At 34.5% G+C, this 18,814-nt stretch overlaps 2 protein-coding genes across 2 annotated transcripts; one reads left to right on the forward strand and one right to left on the reverse strand.

Moving 5' to 3' along the window:
• Positions 1-991: 991 nt before the first annotated feature.
• Positions 992-4,087, reverse strand: LOC110794774 (BEL1-like homeodomain protein 1). The gene is made up of 4 exons (XM_021999732.2): positions 3,160-4,087; positions 2,399-2,793; positions 2,241-2,301; positions 992-2,125 (listed from the first exon to the last, which is right to left on the reverse strand). The coding sequence occupies exons 1-4, from the start codon at positions 3,871-3,873 to the stop codon at positions 1,217-1,219; spliced, it is 2,079 nt and encodes a 692-aa protein (XP_021855424.2). The 5' UTR covers positions 3,874-4,087; the 3' UTR covers positions 992-1,216.
• A 6,253-nt stretch (positions 4,088-10,340) lies between these two features.
• On the forward strand, positions 10,341-13,882 carry LOC110794773 (protein LEAD-SENSITIVE 1). Its single transcript, XM_021999731.2, has 3 exons — positions 10,341-10,719; positions 10,804-10,877; positions 13,015-13,882. Exons 1-3 carry the CDS (start codon positions 10,700-10,702, stop codon positions 13,689-13,691), a joined length of 771 nt encoding a protein of 256 aa, XP_021855423.1. The 5' UTR covers positions 10,341-10,699; the 3' UTR covers positions 13,692-13,882.
• Positions 13,883-18,814: the final 4,932 nt, after the last annotated feature.

An 18,814-nucleotide genomic window follows, 5' to 3' on the forward strand; every position in this document is an offset into this window, starting at 1 on the left:
AGACTGGGATGGTCGAGTTTGAATCAAGGTATTTTGGTATCAAGTCGATTTCAGTACGAATCATTTGGGTTTTGGATAGATTTTGGGTCGGCCGTTTCAGTTGAGCAAAACCTTTCCCTCCTTGACCTCGAGCACAAGTCCATGACCATGTTGTTCCCCCACAACCCCTAAATTAATACTCGTATTCAGAATGTCTTTGACATGTCCTCTACCAATGATGTTTTGACCTAATAGTTAAGACTTGTGTTCAATAGGCCATAAGCTTGAATCAACTCATGTCCCAACCAGAGGACCATTGAATATTCGGACAATGACACCTATAATAGATATGAGCTCGATCACACACCTAAACTAAGGAATTTGACGTTAGCCTTTCATTTTCCCATTGTGCTTGGCACGTAAATAGTGAAAGAAGTGGTGGTCATTAAACTAGCCTAAGGGGCAGTGTTTTGCAAAAAAAACCAATCAAAACCATTACTGTAATTTACATGAACAAATATAACAACTTTTTCGGGACATTGTACGTAAAATAGTATATGTGACGGTTATTTCTGGACACAAGAGTATTACACAACATTCCTCAAGACTAGTTGCGTTGCTTTCATCAGGAACATGATTTTCTACCAATACTTTTAGGAGGGAGGGGGGCAAAAGATATTATTGTAGAAAAGATCAAGCAATATGGAAAATGTGTCAACAAGATGCTGACCCAACTGAGCTCCTTCAGTCATTTTCGCTGCACATCACCAACAATCAACTCACTAACTACATTTGTATTACCCTTTTGATTCATTCAGGAAAAAAACCAAAAGAAATAAAAAATGATAGATGACATTTTTACACTGAATACTAGCTAATTTAAACAGAATATATCTGAAATCTTAAAGAAAAAGCCCTTTCTAAATCCAGCAAAATAAACTCAAAATCATGTAGAATTACCATTTAACAATTTACAAACTGAAATCTTGTGTATTCTAACAACATTTCAATCTATTTAATTACTATCCATAAATTCCATATATAAACAACAATATATATACTACAAAATTTAATATACAATCCCAATAATAACCATTTTACTATATATCCCCAATCTTTAACTATATCAACCAATATTTATACATATCTCTAATCAACTTGTATGCAAAACCAAGGTGGTATAGTAGTCCTATACTATTTACTACTAGTTACTAGTTACTAGTACTAAATCATTTATTCATGCCACAAAGTCTGGTAGCAACTGAGCTGCAAACCCCTTCCGATTTTGGATATCAATACACTCGAATGCAGCTGCTGGTGAATGAGATGAAGGGCTACTCATTGACCCAAAATCATTGGGTCTTCGAAACTGGATATTCGGGTTTGGTGACATGAATGTATGATTTGTTGTAGAAAGATTATCGAGTTGATTTTCACAGGAAGGAGGAAGTCCAAGGGAAAGTGAAATCCCATTCCCATGAAGAAACCTTGGTGTTTGAGTGAAATCCTCTGTTTCAAACCTGCTTATTTCTCCAATTGGGTATGCTCCTCCTAAATCACCTCCTCCCATTCCTATGAAGTTCATTCCACCTGATATTATTGGATACCCATTCACATTTTGTCTTTCTTCCTTCTCATTTCCAAATTTTATCATGATTTCCCCATTTGTACTCTCGTCGTATCCAAGGACTTCATCGTCATTTCTCGGTCTCTTGGGGCTTCTTTGTGAAATCCCACCTTCCATATCCAGTGAGCTTGTAAAGCTGAACCCATGTAATTGGCTCTGAGTTAAGCTACCTTTGAAGGGTGTGGCGGAATTCGTTTGAATACCAACACCAGCAGAAGCAGAAGCAGAAGCAGAAGCAGAAGCAGAAGCAGCAGGATTGTTTTGATCTTTACAGGCATGAACTTGATGATTTTCAGCAATGTTGTTCATTTTGATCTCTTGGTTTTTGATGGAATTCAAACCTCCTGCATTATTATTGTTATTATTTTCATCATTGTTGCTGTTTTCCTTGCTGCTGCTACCTAATTTCTCCTCTGATAATCCATTGTTGTGTTCTTGATCCTTAAGCTCTTCTGTGTACATTTCTTCGATCATTGGCTTCCATAAACGTACACGAGCATTTATGAACCAATTCGACACCTACATTTCATACATAAAAACAAATCAATACAATCCCTTTTGGATTAAATTTGGCTGTCACGTACATTACTAGTTCAAATTACACTATCAAACATGACAGCTAATTCAAACATACCTGGCTTCGAGTGAGTCCAGTTTGCTTAGCAAGCATGATCTTGTCAGAATCTTTAGGATACCTGATAACACACAAATGCAACAATTTCCAAACAATTTAATAACTTGATCATATTCAGTAATGATTTGTTGAGCAAGTATAGTAAATATGATGCTTACGGGTGCAAGAAATGCTCGAACAGCCAAGCACGAAGAACAGAAACAGATCTCTCAGGCAAACCTCTTTGAGGCCTCCAAGCATTGGGGTTTTGGATCATTCCTAGCTGCTGCAACGCGCGCTGTTGCCTAATCTGATGATCGATGTACTTCAACCTCGACCCTTCAATCTTCCCACCAGCTGATGAACCCGAACCACCTTCTTGATCATCCCCTAATATCTTGTTTGCTGCTCTGATTTGTCCTTGAATCGCGTCTTTCAGACACCGGAACTGCTTAGAAATCGTCTTAAGTGCTAACGCTGTGTATGTCTTTGCTGATCCCATTCCTGCTGCTTGCTCAAATGACTCCCTTACAATTTGCATTTGGTGATTATATTGCCTGTACCTTTGCTCTGCCTAACAACATTTCACAAACAATATACACACTCCTTATCAATAATTAAATCAACCAAATCCCAATATTTTATTAATACATGGTACATGAAAATTTTATAAAAACAAAAAAAGTGAAATGGTTTCAGAAAATCTTGACAGATAAAGACCCATAAATTGTTTTTTTTAAAAAGAAAGAAATAATTTATAAGGGGTATGAGTGATAGTAACTCTTAACAGAAAGTTCTGACACAAATTGCTGTTAAAAGGAAGATGAATCAAAGTCAGTTGAAAAAGACCCTTAACTCAATTCCCATAATTTATAAGATCCCTAACACAGACAGGACTACAATTTCAGTACTACAACTACAAATATATAGGAGCTATTACCTCATCAAGCATGGTAACAAGTTTTGATTTCTTCATCTGAATCTCCTGTCTCTCGGCCGTGCTCAGCTGCCCGCCACCGTGTTTTTCTCTCTCCTCCGATGGAAACTCGGCCGCGCCACCTTTGTTACCCTTCTTAGGTGAACCATCATTATTATTATTAGTAGTAGTGCTACTGTTCTTGAACAAAGCTCCACCATCATCACCAACATGTACAACTTCTTCAAGCAGCTCCTGAGCTGCCTTCAAGTACTTAGACCCTAACACAAAACCCTGCCCACCACCATCGCCACCACCCTCCCCACCTTGTTGGGACCCGACCCGTAGCCCGGGATTCTGAGAAGATAAGCTCAAGGACAGCCCTTGCCTAGCGCGTGGCATGTCACGCGCCTCATGAGATGGGTATCCGTACAAGGTAACATTACTAGGTTGAGGCGGAGAAGTAGGGAGGCGAACAAAGTGGTGTTGAGGGAGTAGTGGCTGGTTGGGTGAAAGGCCGGCGGCGACCGAGTTTAAGAGGAGGATGTTATTAGATGATTGCAGTTGTTGTTGTTGTTGTTGTTGTTGTTGTTGTTGTTGTTGATGTTGATGTTGCTGCTGCTGTTGAGCTAAATTTGGGTTCATGAGAATTAGTGTATGGAAATTATTAGTATTGTGGTCTTGGATTTCTGTACTTGTCCCATGATTATTATGATGATTTTGATAATATGCTGCCATTTTTTATTTTTATTTTGGAAAAATTAAAAAAACAAACAAAAAACAATGAATTGATTGAAAATTAATAGGAAATGAAAAATGCTATCCCATTAAAAATAAAAAGGAGGACTAATGTTGAGAGTGTGGAGGAGGAAGAAAGGAGTTTTAGAGAGAGAAAAATGAGGAGAGAGAAAGTGAAAACATTGATTGGGGGTGTCAGATAATATGATTGGGTGCTTTTCTTTAATTTTTATTTATTTTGGTGATTAAGAAAATCTGAGGGTGCACGTGTTCCGCAATCATCTGCTGTTGCTGCTGCAGATGTGGGGAATTCTCACTGTCAAATGTCAATAGGCTCTAATCCCATCGTTAACTTTTACATCAATTAATCGTAAATTAAATCAGTAATTATATGCAAGAAATGTCCTATTTGCTATACGTAATTACGTATAACGTATCTCCAAAGTTGTAGGAGTATTTTATCCAAAATTAAAGAGGTTATCAATGTATTGTACGCATGTCTATTGTCACACACACATTGAAAAGATTAAGATATTTATTAATTCGGAGTGTAGAATACGTTTATCGATCTGGCTAGCATTCTCTTTGTTTATTGGTTTTGGGTTGCATATAATCTACTTTGATTGGTCATTGGTACTTTGATTTAACATGTTGGAGGGAAATAATATTTTGGTTGCCACTTTTATTAATAAGGTTTATGCCAGATCCATTTCAAGAAATTAAGCCAACATTAGTGAAGATTTCATTTGTCTTGGATCATAATTTTGATTGATAGAAAATTCGACATGGTTCTAGGAAAGTATTATTACATAAACTAGGGGAGTAAATTTTAGCAATTCAGTTCTTTTACATTTATAAATTATTGGTTGCGAATTAACTACATTGGATCTTATAACTATTATAAGTTTTTTTTAAAATTAGCTTGAGAGGGGTGAAAAATAAATATCTAACAAAGACACGTGAACAAATTACTATTGTCTTTTATGCCTCGCTCTTCATAAAAAAAAAAACAATATTTGTTGATTTGTTGATTTGTTAGCTTGTCCCCTTTCCATATAATTAAGTTATGTGTTATACACTTATACATCCACCTAATTTTTAATTACTTATATATCTGAATCTATTAATTAAAACTTAGGACTTGTTTAAACTTGGGTGTCTCTTATATATTTTTTAAATTTATCTTATATAATTTTATTTTATTTTAAAAGTAAGAGAAAATAAGGTGATCAGGAGAACGCATTAGACCATTAGTACGACATGTACACGACATGGATGGCTAAAAGACGCTTCAATTTCTCCATTGTAAAAAAAAGATAAGTTTGATGGTTAATAAATTCTAACTATTATTGTTACTTATTCGTGATAAAAATTAATAAGTTTGGTAATAAATTCGTGATAATAAGTTTGATGGTTAAGAAAAAAGTACTAAATTCTTCAATTGAGCGAGAAACTAGTAGTCTTACCTTATTCTCGATGAAATTACTCATTCTAGTAGTTATGTAGAAATTATTTCTTGTTTTCTTCTTGTTATTTAGAAGTTATTTAGGTTCCACATGATCAAGATGGCTCATTACCTTATTGTTACTTTATTGGAACAGAACCTTGGTAGAAAAGTTTGGTTTTGAAATTTTCTTCTTATATACGAAGTACGTAGTATGTTTCAATTTTCATTTTTGATTTGGTTACAAATGAAAATTAATTGACCTTTTAAGGCCTTTCCTCAAAACATAAATTTCAGAATTCGTGTTATCTTCATCCTTTTTTTTTTCTTTTCATTTTGGTATTGTCTTCCACTTTGATTACTTTCCACCCTTGCTCTGAATATTACTAGTATTGACCGGCCCTTGTCATGCATGGCTTTTATTATGTTTTAAAGGTGAGTTTATTTTTCAATTGATCATATGACTAAAAGAGTTAAATGTATTTCATTTCGAGTTCAGTAAAAAAAACAAAATAAAATGGGAAGATGTTTCAAGGAGGGGCACGTGGAACTTCATATTTCTTGCAAAATTTCCTGCTATTAAATATTAGAATAAATTTATTTATTTTTTATTCTAAAATTACTTTAAAATTCACACTAATTAACTTTGCAAAGGTTCCGGTCTCACCGAAAAAAGAAAATTAGTGCCCTACTAATGTGCAAAGCATATGAGTACTTGAGTAGTGCTTAAGAGTGAGGGTTTGTGTACGTACTGTAATTCTTCGATTCAAATCCCCGCGCCTCATTTGTAACTTATAATGCCTTTGTGACTCATTCGGAAAATTAAAAAAAGGAGATCTACTCAGAGAGATAGATACACCAATGTCCATAATTCGATATCATTATTTTCCTCTCAACACACCAAAATGTGTACCTCACCTCACCCCGCCCCCCTCCCCCTCCAACACCCTCCAAACACTTTTGACTGGTGCCAACCACCGGTGAGTGGCGGCTATGTCTTGCACTCTAACACAAACATGTATATATAGATCTATTGAGAACTTGATTTCGTTGGATTAAATTCAGAATAGTTTTTATACTATTCCAAAATTTTCAAATTATACGGATATTTAGATCAGAATTAATACAGTTGTCCAAATCGTGCCCATGTTAGAGGAGAGTTTGACTACATAAAAATTGGCATGATTATATTATTAAATCAATTAATACTCCGTAATAGGTAGATTAGTTCAATCTTATACGCTAACTCATCTTTTTCTATGTGTGACAATTAGTCTAAACTCATATGTGGGTTATTTTTTTTTAACAGGATCCATTCCAATATCGAATAATGCACAACCAGAATCGACTATGTTACACCTGAATTCTGTTCGGAAAAGATCGAACGTTTGTTTTGTAGAGAGCACTATGTAATATGTACTTCGTATAATATTAATATCAGACCACTTTGTATACAAGACAAAACAGAAAAATCTAACCTGCCAATCTAAATTCCAAAGTTATAAATTCACTTTAACCAGAAAATAGAAATAAAAATGATTAAAAAAAAAAAAAAAAAAGAGGAGAAAATGCTTTGTCAGACTCCAATTCGTTGGCACTAGAAATAGGAAAAAAGGGTTAAGAGTGACTGAGAAAAAGGGGTGAGAGCAGTTGGGTTTGTGCCTTTGTGGGGTTATTTTCTATTGGGCCCACTTTGAAAGATACCCTTTCTTTTTTGGCCCTTTTATCATCTCACAATATTTACATACGTATGTCCCTTTTCTTTCTTTCTTTCTTTTTTGTGGCCCAAAATTAACTTTAGATTGGGACGATAATCACTAACTTATCTTCAATCTCTTGCATGCTCAAACATCTAACACCTCCCTCTTTAATTTAGACCCTACCAGAGTTCGTATCAATAAGTCTTTGACTAGTAAACTTTGATTCAGTGTCTGCGAAAGCATAAATTAAATTGGAATGATACATAAAAGATTAGTCAACAATGAATAGCTTATTTGTAAACTTGTAATCCGTCTGTGTATGTGAACATGTATGCATGCAATTGCAGTATGAGAGATATGAATATGAATCCCTGTGCTTTAGCTGATCACCATGTATCTTCATCTTTTTAATTTCTACGCATTCAACGAATTAAACAAAATTAAATAGGCTAGTATTATGTGGGATAATAACGACTGAGTTGTACGGTAAAATATTGTTAATCTCGAATGGTTGTTCATCCTCGGTAGTCATCATGTGTGGTACTGGTACGGTAGTACCTATTATTTTGTAATTACTACCGTTGAGTTGTATACATCTTGTTGGTAATTACATGTTATCTACTTACCTTATGCATAGTAGGGTGTTGAACATGAGGTACCATATAATTTATTTTGTTGGTAATTACATGAACAAACACGTCTCCTTATTATCTGTCTTTCGATATGATAAAGGTCACAAGTTGCAACAGCATTTAGTTGTCGCAATATTACGTGTTGAAATTTAGTCGGTACATATAGGCGACACGTAGGCCATGAGTCATCATCATATTTTTACTATCAATGCAATATTTTTACTATGAAAATATGTAAATAAAGTAGTCGATATAAAAAAGGAAAGAAATTAGAATATTAAGATTTTCTACCATTTTTTGAAACATGTATAATAGGATATCTATGTTAAATATTTTAGTTTCCAATTTAAATCATGACAAATAAGCACGTCATGTCATCATTGTAATTGTGACACGGCTTAAAGGTGTTGCGACCTTTTATCATTTTCGCTGTCTTTAATTCCAACTCGATCAAGAAATTCACCGTGGGACTCCTTATCATCTCATTTTCCGATTTAGAAAGTAGCAATAACTAATAACTATGAAATTTACTATCGATGTCTCCCTCTGTAGAGAAAAAAACAACATGTGTTTTAATGTTGTGTAGCGAGCTCAACAATCAACATGTACATGTCAAGTTATGCAAAATGGAAATTTCAGATATCATTTTCCCTGTTAATATAAAAAGGTCCATGGAAGTAAAGTAACTGCTATTTCGCCTATTTGTCATCTCCTAGATCATGTCGGCCGTGTTTAATAATGATACTTTTGTGTAGGAAAGCATTTATTTTTTTATTTTAAAAAAAAAAAGAAAAAAGGGTATTGCCGTATTAGGGAGTTCTAGTGATGCGACTGTCCTATCAATGTCAATTACACAGTGTAAATCAAAAATCTTAGAATTAGCATCAATGAAATGTTGACACAAATAAGAAAGAGATAGATAGTAAGATCTTAGAGAAGGAAAAAGACATGCATCTTTGTATTGTATATTTGTATCCAGCATTCCAACTCCTAATGTCTTTTGCAAAAGATAACTAACAAACGCGCCTATTCTTCCGCTTCATGGTATCACGATACGCTATTGTGTTGAGGCTCTGTGCAATGTGCCGGATGATCAAGGCCACCACTTTTTTTTTCTAAAAATCACGACAAGATACGACACGTTGTTTAATACGAAATAGCATATTAAAGTAATTTAAATTTGGTTTAGGCATAAAATTATGGTATGCCACGTCACACTGATGTCTAGATGTTCTTTTGACAATTTTAACATGGAAAATAGCCGGTGGATAGAGTTATTGGACGAGCTAGGCACCTAGCAAACCTTAAAACATGCTGGTTCGGCACAAGTCTTGACCCGCAAGGGGGCGCAACAATATTCATACCTAATTATACTAACAACCACTTATACTTGTCAAATGAAACTTTTTAAAATTGGCATATTACTTCTTTTTTTTTACATAAGCTCAATTTTGCATAAATAAATGAGTTTACGAACTAAGGTCCTTATAGACCATTACATATACTACAAAATAAAATAAAAACATAAGCTTATTAATTGCTAAGATAGCCTGCTCTTCTCGGTTGGCACCCCGATTGTTGACTTGACTTTGTTTACATTGCCACACTGAAAGTAGCATGCCAAAACCATTATTGATGCTTTCTTTGTGGAAGACTGGGATATTGGAACAATAACCTGGAGGTTCCCTTAAAATACTGAAACACTTAAAATCCAAGAAAATAAGTAGAAGAGTTGTAATGACATGAGCTGGTTGCAAAATTGAGCATATTACAAAAGTAATTAAAGTACAAATAATTTATACGTAGTACATAATATATGAGTCCGGATCCTCCAAGGTAGAGTTGTATCTAAACCATACATTTTGAAATCAATGGCTCATATCGATGAGAAAAAATAGGGGGGGGGGGGTGTTTGAAAAGATAATATATGAACCATTGATTTTATCATTCAATGGTTCGGGGCGAGTTCTGGGTGGTTAGGTTCCAGTCCCCTCCCAATTGTTGTTGCAGGGGATCGAACTCGGGTTCTCCCTACCAAATTCAGCCACAATCACCACTGAACCAACAAACAATGGGTAATATTAATATTTTATAAGTTTTAATAATATGTAATTAAAGATATTGGTGGCTAAAAATGTGCACTGACAAGCGTGTCTAGTCAAACCGGTGCGAGTATTTCGGGACGGAGGGAGTAACACGGTTTATTTTTTATTTTATTTTTCACGAAAACAAATTTGGGTTTGTGTTAGCCAAACACAAGTAAATATTGAACCTATACCATATTCTTAAATTTATGCTAGAATAGAAAGTGGAATGAAGCTATACCATAGTAATAAATGTTTATAGAACATAAAATGAGTTTGGGTTAGAGGCTAGAAAATCACAATGGCATAAAGGAAGCTCGTAGTAATCCAAAATACTATGTTATAAGGGCTATGTTTTATTCGACTTATTTTGACTTATCTCAGACAAAATAAGTTTAGATAAGGTCATATAAGTTCAGAAAAAATAAATTTTTTCCAGATATTTCATACACAAATAAGTTTCATACAAAATAAGCTTTTTTTCACTTAAAATAAATTCAATTAAGTTCAGATAGTATAATTTCGTAAAATATAAGTTTAGACAAAATTATAAAAACAAAGCCAAAATTGCCAAGTTGCCGACATTGACATACTTTTGATACACAAAATAAACACAACACCTAAAACGAATGCCAAAAATCCGAAATACGAGTCGTTGTGTTTGCAAGCTCTACGTAGAGTTGACAAATAATATTCAAACAATAGTTTGCTTAGTTTCGTTTCTAAACTTGTAAAAATGAAAATTACGCGACATCAAACAATACAAAATTAAATAAAAAAGAAAAACATAAATAAAAGTGGAACTGTATATCTAATGAGCACCTTGCTTAGCGTTGCATTTCGGCCAATTGCATAACTTCCACCGCCACCGCCACCACCACCACCGTTTTCCTTTATACCTCTTTCAAACTTCAAACCCTCTCTTTCTTATCCACTAAGGAACCAATCACACTCAGCAAAACAGCAATGGGTTTGCTTTCTAACAGGTTTGTATTTGAATTTATGATCTTTTTTCTAATTTTATCAAAGTTTTCAATTTTATTCGGCTGATTATGAATTCCCAAAAATAGGATTGATCGAAACAGCCTTAAACCCGGGGATCACATCTACTCTTGGAGGACCGCTTATATCTATGCCCATCATGGTAATTTATCAGACTTATTTATTTGTTTGGTTAATTTTAGAATTTTGATGGTTTTCTTTTATTGGATGTTTGTTGTTTTTCTTCTTTTATGATTCGTGGGTTTTGGGTTTAAAGGGTTGAATTTTGAATTTGATAGTTTATCTAATTATGTACAATTGTTGTAAATTTAGTTGATTTGGCAAAGGTATAGTTGATCAAAAGGGAGAAATGAAGCAATTGAGGGTTAGGAATGAATTGATGACATTTATTCTGTAAGGATATGGAAGGATAATTTATCGGAAGTGATTCGTAAGTTTAGCTTCTTGTTCGTTTACTCGACTAAGATGAGGTGGAATCGACAATTGAAGCGATTGAAGAAATCGTGTTCACTGTAATTGTTATAGGAATTGGTTCTGCTCTTTGGTATTTAGGTATGGGGATTTTTAATATAATTGACATGTTATAATTCCCAAATGATAAATGTTATCTTAGTTATATGAGTTGGGGCTGCGTTGATGATGCTATTTAAGTATTTTTTAAGTTGTGGCATTCTTATGTAGTTAAAATATGGATCCTCACTCCTCAGTCTAAGAGCTAGAGTGGAAGGTTGTTTGGCAGTTTGGTACATGATTAAATCTTTTATGGTTTACCATTCTGGAGCCATTTCTTATTTTGGTATTGGTTTTCACTTTCAGTTTTGCTAGCCTCTTCCAAAGATTATTTCTTGTGCAGGTCACAATCAAATTGGAACTATTTTAGGCTAGATTGTGGAGCCATTTTTCTGGATTAAACTAGTTGGTGCGTGGGAGTGATGATAGTAACTTGGTTTTCTCTGATTTGGGCCAATTTTTTTTTTTTTTTTTTTTTATAGTGCCTGTCAATGTCCCTTCTCTATGTAAGCGGCAACCCTTCTACTTTGAAGTACATAGGAGGGAATCTTATGTTTTTGTTTGTCAAACATACAAATACTTAAAGAAGCATAACCATTCTAAGTTCTTGAATTGCCTTTTTTATTTAAATCTGTTGATACAAAGATGTTTCTTTAGTTGTTTCTCGGAGTGACTAAGTTTTTCCTGGGTGTGAATATGGCTCCACGTTACTCTTCAGTTGTTCAATAATCCTCAAATCCGCACATGACCATGTGCTTGGTGTTTGTGTACTTTGAAGGAAAGGGAGGGTTACTGGAGATAGTATGGACTCCTATGTTTGAGAAACACTGATGCCATTACTCCATTAGTAACAATGGAATAGTCTCAATGGAGCATAGTCAGTGAAGCTCTTAGCTCAATAGTCTGGTCTAGCTCTTACACATATGGTATGTGATGTTTCAACGAACAACTTTAACCTTTTCTGTGTAGAAGACTTGACGTAGTCATGTAGGCGATTGAGTTGCCTTAATATTTGAGGTCTTCTCTACAGTACAGTTTTCAATATTCCTTAGTTTTGATGCTTAGGGCGATCATGTTTGTGCTACAACTCAGAAATTTTGATGACTAGCGCGTGCTTGTCTATGATACACTATATACACCAGTAAGACACGTAATATATTACATAAAGAAGAAGACATGCAGTAGATTGAATTCAGCTTGTAGAAATTATAACTATTGCAGGGACAAAGAAAGGTTCCAACTTCCAAGTTTCAAGCTCTCGCAAAATCACAGATTTCAATGGCTGTGTTTGTTTGTTTCATGTGTATAATCTCTTCAATACTAGTTTGTTATGTGGCTTACTTATCTGTCATCTCTTGCAGACCAGTTAAGCATCTGAAAAGTTTGTTGTCCTTTTTTTTTCCATAGAATTGTTTTGCTCAGTGTCTAGAAACCTAAGACTGATAATTATATCAGGGATTACAGACATAAAATAAGGTTTGATAAAGTGATGATAACTTAACTTCAATCAAATTATTTTATGTTATTCGGGGAAACAAAGAAATTGACTTGGCAGAGCACATCTGAATGTTCTGATCAACTTAACTTGAGAACTGACGAGTTTGAGTGTGTGTGTGTGGTTGTGTCAGAGATCGATCCTTTTTTATGTGCTCCATCCTCCAGGGTACATAACTTCTAGGACCAACTTTGCTAGTTAATTCCATCTCATAATGGATCAATTATCTTTGATCTTCAATTCTAACATTCAATTCTCTTATTAAAACATGTAGGTATTTTTGTTGGGGACAATAAAGTGATCCACTTCACTAGGCGTGGTCAGGAAGTAGGAACGGGGACTGTTTTGGATGTTCTGTTAGTAAGCTCGGGACCTACTCGATCGCATGTACCATGTCCTACTTGCATTCCTCCTGAAGAAGGCCATGGGGTTGTCTCCTCGTGTCTAGATTGTTTCCTTTCAGGTGGCATCTTATATAGGTTTGAATATGATGTCAAAGCCGCCCTTTTTGTTGCAAAATTGCGTGGTGGGACATGCACTCTCGCTGTATCAGATCCCGATGAAACTGTAGTCCACCGAGCAAAGTACCTTGTCGACAATGGGTTTGGGTTCTACAATGTGTTCAAGAACAACTGTGAGGATTTTACTATATACTGCAAAACAGGGCTAGTAGTAATTGACCAAGTGACAATGGGTCAAAGTGGGCAAGCAGTATCGCTGATTGGGGGCCCACTAGCTGCTGTTCTTTCTTCACCTTTGCGATTTTTAACCACCAGTCCGTATGGGATGGCTGCAATGGCTGTTGGTGTATACTGCACAAGCAGAGTTGCAGCTGATATTGGTATGAGGAAGGATGTCATGAAGTTGGAGGTTGAGGATCTAACAAGGCGGTTAGCTTTGGGTGCGTATCAGGTACTCACCCCCGATCTTCCAGCCCCGCTTGTCAGCTGATCGTGTTTGTGTTTTGATGTTTTAATTCTATAACAAATTTCTAAGTCAGTACCTGATACCAAAAACCAAATGAACTCCTAATGGTTTACTGGGTGTCAGTTTAGTTGACAACACTGTTGTACGGAGTATGTGAGAACATCGCGTTGTGCTGTGACCTGTCTGGGTTTAATGGAAACTGATCCGTTGCTTTACATGATTGTCTGTTGTACAGTTAAGATACATTTCGTTTTCTGGTGATTTTGTATATATTTTGTTTGGTTACATGTACGGAAAATGGAGCTCCACGTTCGACCTTTCCCTTTCCCTTTCCCTTTCCCTTCCCCTTCCCCTTTCTCGATCTCTCTTCTATCTTGCTATCCATACTTTCTAAGACTTGACCGTGCTATCAAATCTGTGTTGACAGTTTATAATTCATTACTTATTATTGTCTCAATTCTTTAGCAATCATACTGTCTGCTAAGAATTAGGATTTATGAGTATATCGTTAGCATTTTCTGTTATTTAATTTTATTTTCTTTCTGTTTTACCGAGTATCACCTTTTGTCCACAGTATACCATCAATTGGGTTGGAATGTCAAATATTTTTATTAAGTGCTCCATGTAAAGTTTTGTTAGTTTCAAATACTTTTTGTTAGATTTGTTGATTTTTTAAACATTACCAATTTTCTTAACTTATGCGTACTTTTTCTACGCGATATATTCATTGTTTGAAGTTTAAAAGGAGCTCTTTGTATACGGAGTAACAAATTATTGAGTACGGAGTAATACACACGAATAATTGAGAGTTGAGAGTTGAGAGTTGAGAGTTGAGAGTTGAGAGTAAACTATTTAAATGAAAATTCCATTTTTAGAGTAAAAACCTTATTTTGAATTTTTCACTTTACCTCATGATATCATATGAAAACTGATTTTGGCCACCTCAGTGTAATAAGTGTATGAAAAATTTGCAGGTCTTGCGTGCTTTCCGCGTACAATAAATTTATTGTATATCGGGATAACTTTTACGTAATTTTTTTTAACTTTTAACAAATTTTAGTTAATTTTTTATTTATGAAGAAGTTTTTGATAGATAAACATTTTAAAAGGTTTCATGCTTACCTTTATACATTATGACTTACGAGTGATTTTGAAAGGATAATTTCTATTAAAAAGAAAATTTTATCACAAAAAAGTAAATGACGGTTAAGCATTTGAGGTGGCTCGGGTCAAATTAACATAGTATTGAAATTCTTTTACATCCGCTTTACAATACTTCTTGTACACAGGTCTTAATTAAGGGTCCGTCATAAAAGTTTTGCTCTTACAACAATGTACTGAAATCAATTTTTAGTGCCAAAATCATTTCCCGGGCTATTCTGGATACCCTACTAACAAAACAAAAGGATGCAAAAAAAGATTGAAGAAGCCAAATATATACTCCCTCCGTATTCATTTAGAAGTTAGACATACGGATTACAATACTCCTTCCGTCCCGGAATACTTGACCTGTTTTCCTTATCGGGCCGTCACTTAATACTTGACCTGTTTCTAAAAATGGAAATATTCTAACAATATTATATTATTTCTCACTCCACCCCTATTAACCCACCTACCCCCTACTCCATACAAAAAATAATTAAAAATTCAACCCCTACTCTCCCCCATACCCACCTCTTAACCCACCTCCCACTAACTACATTAAAATAATACCCCACTATTAACTACTACTCCCTCCGTTTCTTTTTGTTGTATCCGTTTCTATTTTAAGCGTTTCATATTGTTGTATCCATTTAGAATCTATTCTATTTTTGGACATACATTTTATCCTAAAATACCCTTACATTTCTATCTAATTACCAAAATACCTAAAGATTCTACTCATATTCCCACCTAATTTTCCCCACCCATAATATTTAATTCTTTTCCCTTCCCCATATACCCACTCTATCACCTCCTTTATCACCCATCATTATCTCTCCTCTCTCTTACCTTATTTCTTTATTATTTTCTCACTCCTTTATTTATTATAATCTCTTACACCCAATCATTTCTCTTACACCCAATCATTACACTTATACCCATTCAAACCAAGATTCCAATTTTCTTAAAAACCACACTTGATTCCATATGGATACATCAAAAAGAAACGGAGGGAGTACCTATTAAATTAGATAAGTCAATTCAAGTCCCTTAAACTCTGTGCCGGTCAAACTGAGTATTCCGGGACGGAGGGAGTATTCTCCTAATTTTGTAGGAGATACATTTTCCTTTGGTAAATTCTACATTAAAACATTACATCAAAGGTATAGACTCCTCTGTTGTTTATTATGGAGTACTTCATTTGTTCCTTATTGTTCTTTCTATTTGTAATGGAAGAGAATCTATTGAATTATGTGTAATATATAAGAAAAAATATTGTTACGTGGGGTATTGTTTGATTCGTCACAGTGAGTACTTTAACAATATGACAATTTAATAATTTTTAATGACATGTAATTAGAGATATTAACTATGTAACTTGTGCAGTGACAAGTGTGCAAAAGTGAAATGGGAAGAACATTTGAATTTGGGAAGAACATTTAGTAACACAGAGAATAATTCGCATTTCTCACTTTCCCATCTGATATTAAACAAATTGTCTATTGGTCTACTTTCCTTTTTCTTCAATTAAATTACTTACCCACTTTCTTTTCTTATACTTTGTGTTTCTTTATTGTCCCCTAGTCTACTAGTACACTCACATCATTATTATAAGAAAATCAACTCACAATTCTATATCTTTATGTCGATCATTATGCGAGGAAGTCCAAATCCCTAATTGTTATTTGCTAGCAAATGCATAACACAACAAAAAGATAAAAGAGAAAATGTAAGTTACGTGAAACACACAAAAATCTTACATTCTGATAATGTAGACCGACTGACGGCTGTTAAACTAAATATTTTAGCTATAATGCATTATCCAGGCTATTTCATGATTAGGAGCAGTGGCAATCAGCTTATTGGCATGTCCTTCATTAGAGCATCAGCATCCTTGACAGCAGAAAGCTGTCAAGTGATACTTGACTCACTTTAAGTTTCACAATGTTAACAAATAGGCAATGTCAAGTATTGTCTTACTTGACTTGGGTCAGGTTCTTGACCCCTTGGTCAACAAATGTAGATGATAATTTTGCCTTTGCTTTCCTATTATTAAATTTTAAATATTTATTAATTGTTGTGGTGTTGAAATAAGTAGTGTATTAACTGCGTTAAAAATTATATGCTGATATTTTTAGCTTAGTGATTTGAATTGGGTGTTTATTTTGTTATTTGACTTCCCACAAAATTGCATGCAATTGTAAAATTAAACAAAAATAATACTTCGTATCAAACAATAAATAAATAAATAAAATTAGTAACCTTGGGTCAAGATTGTAGAAGAAAATAATACGCGAAAATAGTAGAAGAAAATAATACGCGAGAGGATTTGAGGTGAGATATATGTAAAAAATATATGAAAGAAATTAGTAACCTTGTGTCAAGATTGTAGAAGAAAATGTAGGGGTTAGACCGTTAGAGTAGAGGTATGTCAAGTTAGTGGAAAATGAGGTGGAAGAAGGGGAAGGATGAGAGAGAAATTGGTTTACACTTGACCAAGAGTCAAGGATGCAGATGGTCTTAGGGGTGCAGTATATCTTCATCTCTTGATTTATGTCTTGTAGTTTGATTTAATTCAATGTTTTGTACATTTCTTTATCAAGCTTTAAGACATGTCTTGATCAATCCAACATAGTGAACACTGAGATGGATACAATATTTTGTATTGGCATATCTTCTATGTTAGTGGCTGGAGAATTCATGATCGAGATTAAACAAGTTGGCCCTAAGAATTTTCAGAAGTTGTACCAGAAATTTTTGCTAACCTCGTTTTGTTGGGATTCTTTTTCCTAATCGCTCTGCTTATTTGCTAATTTCGTTCTGATGATAAATTCTATCTTTGAAAACGTACACGGTCCAACAACTAATTATAAAAGTACCCAATATTATATCTTTTTCAACAAAATAAAAATTTTGTGAAAAACAAAAAAATTGTGAAAAAAAGTGACAGTGGAAGTAAAACGGTCAACTTAAGCGGGAAAGTCCCTTTCACATCAGTGTCAATATTTTCTTTGGGTTGGGCCACGCATGGTTGGCTGCCGAAACGTGTCTAAAAGATAAAGACAAAAATTGATGAAGGAGTTGCAGAAAGTAATATCACCTCCCATTGGCTGATTTTTCTTAACCTAAAAGGCCCTTAAGTTTCAATGTTTTGATCGGGAAAATGTACGGAATATGAAAATACTAATGCGTGATTTGTTATATTAACGTCGAGATTTTCTGTCGTAAAAGAATAATTACGTCGTGATATCGTCGTAAACCCGACGTGAAATGAGTCGTTATAATTGACTACCTCATTGCTTGACATATCAAACGGATCGGTCGGGTCGGATTGTAAAAATTTATTTGTGAGTTCGGGTTTAATCGGGTCGGACACTTTCGGATTCGGATTACAAATGCTAGTTCAAGACCCATAATTTTCGGGTTCGGGTCGACCCAACGGATTGAGAGATTTTAATACGCGCATTATATTTTTATTAATTTGGGTAATAAATATACAAAATACGGGCACAAATTAACAAATCTTCCTACAAAAGTTTATATTTAGTCAAATTCATTCATAAAATGGCATATAATTCAAATTTAAATCATATTACACACAACAATAGTAAAAATAACGTGTTTACTATACTTAAAGTTCCTCATAATCTCATTTATTACTATAAATCAAATACAATGATTTTCAATCGGTCGGGTCAAAAACGGGTTCGGTCGGGTTTTGACCCATTACTTTTCGGGTTGTTCGGGTTTGGATAAAATCGGGTTGCGGCTCAAAAAATCTTGTTCAAGACCCAGTATTTTCGGATCGGGTCGATTTTTGACAGGACTACTCATCGCATATATCATGTCGGTAATTAGATAGCATGTCATAGAATATTTCACTTAAAATGCGGGATTTGGGTCCGTCATAATAGCTTTCGTAAATGAGATTGTTTTTTTTGTGTAGTAATTATATAGAGCATGGTAGTTGACTCCTAATAAAATTATCTCATATTATCTTTTAC

This window comes from Spinacia oleracea, chromosome 6 (assembly GCF_020520425.1).
Source record: "Spinacia oleracea cultivar Varoflay chromosome 6, BTI_SOV_V1, whole genome shotgun sequence".
Classification (NCBI taxonomy): Eukaryota; Viridiplantae; Streptophyta; class Magnoliopsida; order Caryophyllales; family Amaranthaceae; genus Spinacia; species Spinacia oleracea.

What these genes read in the sequence shown, in the direction of transcription:
- LOC110794774 (XM_021999732.2), bottom strand. Translation starts at nt 3,873, where the DNA reads ATGGCAGCATATTATCAAAATCATCATAATAATCATGGGACAAGTACA. An exon ending in TTGTTACCATGCTTGATGAG is followed by an intron (nt 2,794 to 3,159) that starts GTAATAGCTCCT and finishes AAATGTTGTTAG; the next exon opens with GCAGAGCAAAGGTACAGGCA. An exon ending in TTCGAGCATTTCTTGCACCC is followed by an intron (nt 2,302 to 2,398) that starts GTAAGCATCATA and finishes GTGTGTTATCAG; the next exon opens with GTATCCTAAAGATTCTGACA.
- LOC110794773 (XM_021999731.2), top strand. Translation starts at nt 10,700, where the DNA reads ATGGGTTTGCTTTCTAACAG. An exon ending in ATGGGTTTGCTTTCTAACAG is followed by an intron (nt 10,720 to 10,803) that starts GTTTGTATTTGA and finishes TCCCAAAAATAG; the next exon opens with GATTGATCGAAACAGCCTTA. An exon ending in TTATATCTATGCCCATCATG is followed by an intron (nt 10,878 to 13,014) that starts GTAATTTATCAG and finishes TAAAACATGTAG; the next exon opens with GTATTTTTGTTGGGGACAAT.